General features: G+C 36.7%; 2 protein-coding genes across 2 annotated transcripts; both read right to left on the reverse strand.

Annotated features, from left to right (window-relative positions):
• Window positions 1-208: 208 nt before the first annotated feature.
• LOC107901123 (thioredoxin-like 2, chloroplastic) lies at window positions 209-3969 on the reverse strand. Its single transcript, XM_016827003.2, has 4 exons — window positions 3312-3969; window positions 2078-2260; window positions 1106-1270; window positions 209-602 (listed from the first exon to the last, which is right to left on the reverse strand). Exons 1-4 carry the CDS (start codon window positions 3525-3527, stop codon window positions 453-455), a joined length of 714 nt encoding a protein of 237 aa, XP_016682492.1. The 5' UTR covers window positions 3528-3969; the 3' UTR covers window positions 209-452.
• A 2220-nt stretch (window positions 3970-6189) lies between these two features.
• LOC107901121 (ectonucleotide pyrophosphatase/phosphodiesterase family member 3) lies at window positions 6190-8201 on the reverse strand. Its single transcript, XM_016826998.2, has one exon. It carries the CDS (start codon window positions 8112-8114, stop codon window positions 6639-6641), a length of 1476 nt encoding a protein of 491 aa, XP_016682487.2. The 5' UTR covers window positions 8115-8201; the 3' UTR covers window positions 6190-6638.
• Window positions 8202-9342: the final 1141 nt, after the last annotated feature.

Here is a 9342-nt window from a genome sequence, read left to right on the forward strand (position 1 = left end):
ATCTTAATATTAGTGATTCAGATTGGGTTTACGTGGATATCTTACTCGTCATCTATTGTTTCCAAGGTCCACGGTTTCATCATTTCATTACAATGGCTGCTAGGTTTGATCTACTTTGTGAAAGCCGCATACATACCATTTTAAGACATCGAATTTCTTATATTGTACGGATAGAGTTCGGGGGAAAAAAAGGTAAGGATGGTTCAGATTTCAGAAACATGGGAATTTGATTTCCACTTGAATTTGGAGGTTACATATATAACAGGCAGAATAAGAATGAGAAAGAATGCTGCAAAGCTACGAAAAGAATGCTGCAAAGCTACGAATTTCTACTTGAGTATTCTTTTACACAGAAAAATGCCAATATACAGGAATACTATTAAGATAAGCTGAAAATGAGTGTCGACTGGATGTGCAATATACATGGAAATGCACATATGGAGACACATGCTTTATAACGAATCGCTTGTTTGGGTTGACACAGCTGGCTTCTCAATTGGTGCAGATACGGATTCGAGATTCAGGTCTCCGACTGCCTTTGACGGACCAATGTTGCAATGCGGTTGTCTGTGAGTTTGGATAGCATCCTTTATTTTCTGAAACTGCAGATGATAAGGAAAAGTAGCTAATCATTTTATTTTGAATATTTCTTTAAATGATGCAGTTGCATAAGAAAATTGGTCGTCTATACATGCAAGTCAGAAGCCTAAATATGCATAAAGAAGAGTCTTCTAGTACGTTGTCCTTCCACCTTGAATATTTCTCTTCCTATTCACTTAACCAAATAACCAGCACCAAAAAGAGGGAAAAAAGGAATCATTATTCTAACATGCAGCATTTCAAGCAAGTTACAGTATGCTGAAAGATTCTTCTGATGGTGCACCTATGGTCGAGCAAGCAATGTACTCTAGAACCAGATTTCAATGCATCAACCTCTTTTTCAAGGACAGTGCTCTAATGTTGGGCTAAATTTTCCTATGATTATTCTATGGCTAACTTCTTTTTTTTTCCCCTTTCTATTCCATTTCCCAGCAGCCAAGTGGAGAACAGTTAACTTATACAAGTGCAAACATGACCATGGGCTCGGAGGGGATAAAATACAAACCTTGGCTAGCGAACAAGAAAATGATTCCAGTTGACCATGTGCACCACGGTAGAAGTGGAAATAAGGAAGCACCTTCACATTCAAACTTTTACACATAGACTTATTCTCATCAAAATTGACTTTGAGGAACAAAATTTCAGGGTTTTCTTGGGCTGTCCTGCAGAGCTGCCAGATTCATCAAAAGGCAACATCAGGAAAAAGTTGCCATAGTTCAGAAACAACATCAGCTATTTCAAAAAGTGGATAACATTAAATGCTTCAAACATTAATTACTTAAAGAGCACAGCTATTAGCCTGATTTGAGAAACTGTTATCAGATGCATTCTTGAGTAGATGCATGCAGTGAACTGAAAAACTTTTGCTCTGTCAAACAAGATGAGTAGATAGTGCAAGCATCAGTTTTATTATTTGGTTACATGGAAATGACTAAATTATATTAGTCTCAACAAGTAGTAGTTGCTGGAAAGCGTGCTCCCACCCCACATGCCCCCTCTTTTCCAGTTATTTAATCTGAAGATCCATTGCATTTCATGGATATCTCACACTAAGAGATTATGAATTTCATCGAAGGCTTTATGCTGCTCCAGTAAGCTTTTTGATTGCATATTTTCATTTCATATAGAAAGACCCTGTGCCAATATTTCCTGATAAAGAAGGATGGCCGTTATATCGGAGAACAACTGAACCCTCCACTGATCATCATGTCATCTAGACCACCTTAACAAATGTCAACTTCTGTATAAATTGCCAAGACCAGGTGAAACTCAGCATAACCAAGATCCACTTGGCAACTCAGAGTCATTATCTATTTTTCATCATTTTATTGGAATAAGAATAACACTATATTTATACAAGATATACCTAAAGCACTTCCAACGCAAAAATCAAATAGAATTAATAGGGACTAAAAGTTGATTTTGAACATTCAAGTATTACAAAACCTGAATAGAGGTCAAGAAAGGCATTAGTTACCTTAGGAAATAGAGCTTTGCAAGAAGCACACCAAGTTCCATAAAATTCAACAATTACTAATCTGTCTCCAGCTTCACTTAAGGCACTCAAAAACTCTTGAGTGGAGTGAATGTCAATCATATTTGGTCCTGCATTCCTTTCCCACCATTTCGGCTGGTTTGTTTCAGTGATAGTTGCATGAACCTGCAATAAGAAACTTGGTTAATGGTTCTAAATCTCATCTGTAGGACACAAATCAATAGTTTCTCCAAATAGTATCAAGAAATCCAGTAAAGTCCAGTGCAGGACAACATTTCATACATAATTAGCAGTAAGACTGACTCAAGTCACCACAAGTTAATGCTATCAGCCATGAATGACGAGAAGAAGCCATAAATGCTGGAGAAGTTTTCGTGCTTAAATCTTTTAACATGTTTTACCCTCATGCAATTCATAATAACAATAAATAAGTGAATGCTATCAGCCATAAGTGATAAGAAGTCCAAATCAAGTGAAACTGTGTAACTAAAATTGCAAGAGATTTCACCACAGAACTTCGGAATTCAACATACTTACCCCCATAAAATGGTAGATACTGATCACTACCAAGTTAATGTGCCAGAAAATAACATCATCCCGAAACCATGTTCTGGTAAAAAAGGAACTGACAATAAATAGAATAATACACAGGGATGATGAAATGAATTTAGAAAACTCCCAACTTAGTGACCCACAAAAACCAGGTGTATAAGCATCAGTAAGCTGATAGATCTTAAGGCATGTAATATGGCACAGATGAGAACTGGTAAACAAAACTCTATGCCTTGATCCAGTTGAGACAGGATTCAAAGAAATCATTGTAAGAAAGTTTAGGCGCTCTGTAGTCTGTACACAAGCCCTAAGCTGAAAATTGTAGTTGCAGTAGAGCATAGAGTTTGTTAATCTATAATAGCCTAGAGAAAGGGACAATAGATTAGCCCAAACTCATTAAAGAACAGTGGTAAGCAAGAAATAAATAAATAAAAGAACAAGATCCAAATTCAAAATAAAGCTTCTATGACCAATAGAATCAAAACGAATAGGTTCTCATACAAAAAAAAAACAGAAGGCAAAACTCAAATGAGGGAAACGATGCATCAGTCTCCTAATTTTCATACAAAAAATGCAAAAACAAACAAATGGGTACTCATAATTTGACTGATGAATAGAAATAAAACCAAAAAAAAACCCAGAACAAAAAAGCAAATCCCTTTACCTTGAAAGACAGCAATTGTTTCCTGGAAGTCGAAGGAAGGCTAGAAACACCGGCAACCGAAGGAGAAGAAGAAGACAAAGAACAGCTTTTCCTTTCTGGATTAAAATTGGGTGGAAGACCCAGTTGTCGAGAGTTCAAGGTGGATGCAAAGGATGTCAGCAACGAAGCTGAAGAAGAACGAAACGGTAATGCTGATAATCTATTAACATCTGCCATCTAATCTAAAGAGATTCTCTAAGGAAAGCAGGGAGAGACTGAAAGGGAAGAAAGATTTGATGTACTTTATAAAGTTTTCAGGTTAATTTGAGCTGTGAAACTAATAAAGTTTGTGAAACTTTTCGTGGGATTTATTTATTTATTCGGGATAGAAGCATGGAGATTGAGAAAGAGAAGGTCAAACTGTCTAAGGCAAAAAGTCAAAGGGAAAGACAGCCTCCTATATTTTAGGGTAGTTAGTTAACAAAACAAGTGTTTTAGTTGCATTTTCGTTGATAATTTCCTTGGTTCGGCTTCAGGACCTTTAACTGGTCGGCCTGTTAAGCTGTCAGTTAAAATTTAGAATAAGAAAGAGAAGAAAAGTTAGGCTAAAGCATTTTTAATGGATTCCATTTTCCTTACACCTTTGAGTTAGAGATACAATTAGCCATCATAATTTTATTTTTCACTTATAATTTCAATAGTTTATTAATGAAATAATTTTAAGAATAATTAATGTTCTTTTATAAAATATACACCCTATACTTTAATTTTTAAACATTAATTTCGTGTTAAATATGTCTCTGGTAATATATCCCATAGTACTTTAGCTAACATTAATCACTTGTTTATTCAAAAAAAAAAACATTGTAATATATCTCATACTACTTTATTTTTAAAAATATATAATTTGGGAATTTTTATAAAAGGATTTTTAACAAATAATTTCCTTTTTCAAATATATTATTCCTAAAAAGAATTACATGTCAATTTTTGTTTGATAACATAGACATGTATAAAAGAATCTATAGTGTATTTATCAACAAAATTAGAGTAAAACAAAATATTACGAAGTTTTTCTCATCATACCTCATAAGAAGGTAATTCCAAGCTGAAAAAGGTGGGATTCGAAAATATCAAGCTTTGACGAGATTAATGTGGGAACTTGCTAGGATGGAATGCGTGGAACAATCCCTTTTCAAGGGATTTTTTAGGCCAGATTTCATTGCACCACCACAATCTCTTTGATTTTTTTTTTCTAAGAAATGTGACAAAATAAAATGCATGGCCTCCAGTCCCAGGTAATGGTGGATGGCGGGGACTCGGCTTTGGTGTAAAAGTAGGTACCAGCTGATTACCAATATTAATACTTGGGGAATTTTAAATAGGTTAGTTATTAATATTACATACACCAAAAACAACTTTCTTTTACAACTAAGGCAGTGTTAGCTAACCTGTCCTCTTCACCTGTGATTTTAAATAGGTTAGTTATTAATATTACATTAATTTACAGTTGGTTTCAACTTGTAAAGAACTTGTCACGTTTGGAGATGTGCTGGGCTTATTATAACTAGTTCGCTTGAACATCCAAAGACATAAAAAGAAAGCCCCCTCGACAAAACACGAAGAAGGTTCGATGCTCCTCGAGCACCTACCACCTATGACCCTAACTATAGAAGTAGAAGATTGGATCCCTTGGAGATAGCTAGGTATTACATGCAGAGACACTTTACCCTTCTTCCCCTATCACGTTGGGACTCATGTGAGAGTCTTTAGCAGGAAAATGCATCCTCCAATCACATCTAAATACACATGCTGAGAGCCCTCCATGACTCAGCTAGCAGCTCTCCCACATACGAGACCTTTATGGTGAGGATCCCACCATGAAGGGTATAAATAACCCTTCATCCTCAAGACACTTAACCTACTGTTACTTTGCCAAATCATGCTCAAGGCCCCCCGTGTGAACCTTTACCTCTCTTCCACACTTAAACCTTACCTCAAGCTGCCATGAATAAGCTCGACATTTCTTTAAGCTCATAAATTATCCAAGAAAATGATCAACAAACCGACTAGTTTATTCCTAAGCGTGACTCAGATTCATGCTATGCTTTCAACAAAAATATAAATAGATAAAAAGAGAAATTATCTTATTTTATTTGGGTTAAGAAGAATATCATTAAAAGCAGAAATGCACCTAAAAGTACCAGAAAAAGAAATGCCACGAACATATGCTAAAAGCATGTAAGTAGAACCAGGACTGCTCTAAGAAAACTTACTCTCAAACTCTTTAATCTTATTCTAAACCGGCATTTCTCTGATATCTTCCATAAGTTCTAATGAGAGTGTATCGATAGTAAAGACCTAAGCCTACAGAGTGTAACTAAGTCATTCTACTTATGCAGTGTGGGTAACAATGATCAAATGAATAGAAAAACTGAAAATTTTATCAAACTTTGGTTTCATGAATCTCTGAACTTAACAATAAATCATAGAACATTATAAATGTCCCTGACCAACTCTGCTATGACCTCCATGGACAAACATCAGTACCACAACCCTTCTTCATTCTTCACAAGAATGGCAGAGTCAACCATGCAGGATAAACACATTGCATTCCATAAGAATCAAAGATTCCAATATTTGCCTTTGAAAAATCTTAAGAAACCACTTCTATGTCAAATAGTATGTACTCCTTGTTTGCATGATTCCAAATATCTTACAGTCCAATGCTCCCTTTTGTTCCTCAACAAGAATGAATAAAGCAAATCATCCCTAAGCCCTAAACCCTAAAAACCTTGTCCATTTGCTATAAGAATCTTAGACAAAATTAATCCCACAAAACATAAATGTATGATGCAATTTTCCATCCAGGTAAAAAAGCAAATACTGAAAAACTATCTTCAAATAACAAGTTTTCAATTTATTATAAATACCAAGATCCAAAGCAGGTGCTAGAAAAAGACCCCAAATTGGATGAGCAACCTACGCCTTGTCTAAGGAGGGAGCAGAAGCAGAGAGAACAATGCCAGAATATTTTGGTTTTTAACAATGTAGTTTGATTTTACTTCTAAAACATCATACGAGCATTGCACAAAATAGTAATATGAATTTCAGATGACATGCTGCAGTTCAGGTAAGCGCAAAGTTGGAGCCAAGGATTTAGAGGAGATACAAACTACAAACATCTGTAACTCAATGCTATCAACTGGTCCAAATTTCACTAACATCATTTGCAATTATATGCATTGATGAACAGATAATCACTTGGCTTTGCAGCTGACATCTTGCCCACTTCTACTCCCATATTTCAGCAGCTAAGATCACTCTGAACATGCTTAGGAGATAAAATTACTGACTAGGCAAAAGAACAGACTCAGCAAATGCTGAAGAACCATTATTAGGAGCACCCTCTAGCTTGAGAATTGAAGTTACCAAGTTATATATCTGAACATTCTCAAAAGACGGCACCTTCTTTCCCCTTGCAAATTGAGGACCATGACCAATAAAAATGGTCCTCATGGAGAAAAATGCATTGTCATACCCATGTGCCCCTCCACACTCTTTATGCTTAGTCCTTTTCTTCTCTACTGTAAAACCCTCGTCAACCAGCCCTATTATGGGAGGAATCCGATCACTTTCTGCGTAATGCAGTCGACTAGGTAGCTCCTCCTTAAGATAAACCCTCAAATGCTTCCCATTATCAACTCTCCCAGATTCCAATCCTTCTTTCATCTTTGCAACAACATCAGATGGTGCATAACCGGGAGGTGGTCGAATTGAAAGCACCGGACTATAATACTGGACCCAATCCCCTGGAATGTTAATCCAAGGAGCCAAATCATCAAGGAAAATCAGCTTTTTATCACATGTACCAACCATCCCATGGTCTCCAACCATAATTATGGTAACATCCTCAAAAATCCCTCTTTTTTCTAAACCAGCAATCAACCTCCCAATCAAACCATCAATTCTAGCAACAGCCTCAGTAATCTCGGGATCATCAGGTCCAACCTGGTGACCCTGATGATCAGGATCCTCAAAATACATTGTCATAAACACAGGAATCTCACTACTAGGCAAATCAAAGTAGCTTAAAACAGTATCAACTCTATCCTCAAAAGGAACAGAACCATTATAGAACATACAGAAGTTTTTAGGACAATCCCAAGAACCCTTTTTTACCTCACTTCCAGGCCAAAAGTAGGTAGAAGCCTTTAACCCATGATTGGCCACAGTCTCCCAAAGCGGCTCACCTAACCACCACTTGGGCTCATGACTTCGCATATTGAAAACCTCACCAGTCTTAGGATCCACAAAATGGTTATTTACAATACCATGATAAGCAGGATACAGGCCAGTCACGATAGAGTAATGATTAGGAAAAGTAAGAGTCGGGTAAACAGGAATCAGACCCGTCTCAGCTTCAGTCCCATTAGCAATCAAACGGTGGATGTTTGGTGTTGAGGTCTTGAACTGGTACCCAAATCGAAACCCATCAGAGGAAATCAAAATGACCACCGGCTTTTCCAGTGTCTTCAGAGGACGAGAAATGTTGTGAAGTGTAGCTGAAAAGGAAGATGATGGAGAGGAGGAAGAGTAAAAGAGGAAAGCAAAGGCCAAGGCAGCGGAAAGAGCAATGCAAGCGAGGAGTGTTAAAGCAATGAAGATGATGGTGGTGCTGGCCCTGGAAGGGGATGCTTTCGTTGAAGGATCTAAACAAGAATCAGTGTTGAAAGAAAGGAGAGCTGTGGATTGGCTTGAAGGATCTTCTTCTTGGGTTGGGATTGGGATTGGCTTTGTTTGACTCAACAAATCAGAACCCATACTTTTTTTCTTCTCCCTTCTCCACGGTTTGGGTAAATTCAAAGGTCAAGTGGACCAATGGAGTCAAGCTGAATGAAGATAAGACAGAAACCAGTTCGACGCCTTTTATTGAGAATATATTCCGGTCAGGAGGTAATCATCTAACGGTAGCCAGTAGTACCAACTCAACACGTGTGTGGCTCTGATGCTTTATAATTTATATAAGTCCAATAATACCTGCTCGGTTTGGGCCCCTTGTAAAGTTTGACAGAACCACATTTAAAACTTTGCCCAAATCCTACTAGATCAAGGACAAGTATTGAGGCTCGCTTTGAGTGATGGTGGTAAAATTATTGTTGAATACGTCTTTTGTCCCCTCAACTATATTTAAATTATCATTTTGGTTTAATTCATCCAATTACAGGCTATCACGTGTTAAAATAAATAATTAACTTTTTTACATATATAATATAAAAAAATTTTAAATGTTCAAAAATAGTATCCCACCCCGATTAATTACGGGAATGGGATGTTTGGGGTGGTAGAGGGTGGTGCAGAGGCAACACCACCCTTATTTCCCAACAACTGTCATAATCAATTAAAACAATACTTTTTTAATGGCTAAGCCTTCTTCATTGGCGGTACCAAAATACCTGACTACAGCACTCAAATACAAATACAAAACAAATGTAAAATGAAAAAAAAAAAGGAAAATCGAAAAAAATATGTTAAAGGTTGCGTTTCAGGCAGCACTAGTGAAGCCTTCTTGACAGGCGGCACCGATGCCAGCCCTGACTCCTGCCATGGCTACTATTGCTACGTGGTGATGGGATGAGACCCTTAAGGGTCTCGTGAATTCAGGGTTTGGGAGACCTTATAACCATAGTCTCCCAAAATGAAAAAAAATAAATTCGAAAGAGAAGAGAATGAGAAGGAAAAAAAAAGAAAGAAAAATAGAAGATTAGCATAATAAAGAAAAGAAGAAGGAAAAGATAAAAGAGAAGGGAAGGAGAACTGAAAAAAAAGATTTCGTTAGGGATTTGGGGTTTGAAGAAAAAGGTTTTGTTAGAGTTTAAGGTTTGAATAAAAAAAGATTAAACAATTTTGATCATGGTTTGAAAAAAATAGGGATTAGAGGGCTTTGTTTAGGGTTTAAAAAAAGATTAGAGGGTTTTGTTTAAGGTTTAAAAAAAGATCAAAAAGGATTTCATTTAGGGTTTTAACAGAAAAGATCAAAAGAGGTAACTTT

This window comes from Gossypium hirsutum, chromosome D06 (genome assembly GCF_007990345.1).
Source record: "Gossypium hirsutum isolate 1008001.06 chromosome D06, Gossypium_hirsutum_v2.1, whole genome shotgun sequence".
NCBI lineage: Eukaryota > Viridiplantae > Streptophyta > Magnoliopsida > Malvales > Malvaceae > Gossypium > Gossypium hirsutum.

Excerpts from the sequence above, each read along its gene's own strand:
- LOC107901123 (XM_016827003.2), bottom strand. The coding sequence starts at position 3,527 with ATGGCAGATGTTAATAGATTATCAGCATTACCGTTTCGTTCTTCTTCA. Across the intron at positions 2,261-3,311 it reads AACAATTGCTGTCTTTCAAG|GTTCATGCAACTATCACTGA; the intron begins GTAAAGGGATTT and ends TTCTTATTGCAG. Across the intron at positions 1,271-2,077 it reads GCAAAGCTCTATTTCCTAAG|CTCTGCAGGACAGCCCAAGA; the intron begins GTAACTAATGCC and ends TGAATCTGGCAG.
- LOC107901121 (XM_016826998.2), bottom strand. The coding sequence starts at position 8,114 with ATGGGTTCTGATTTGTTGAGTCAAACAAAGCCAATCCCAATCCCAACC.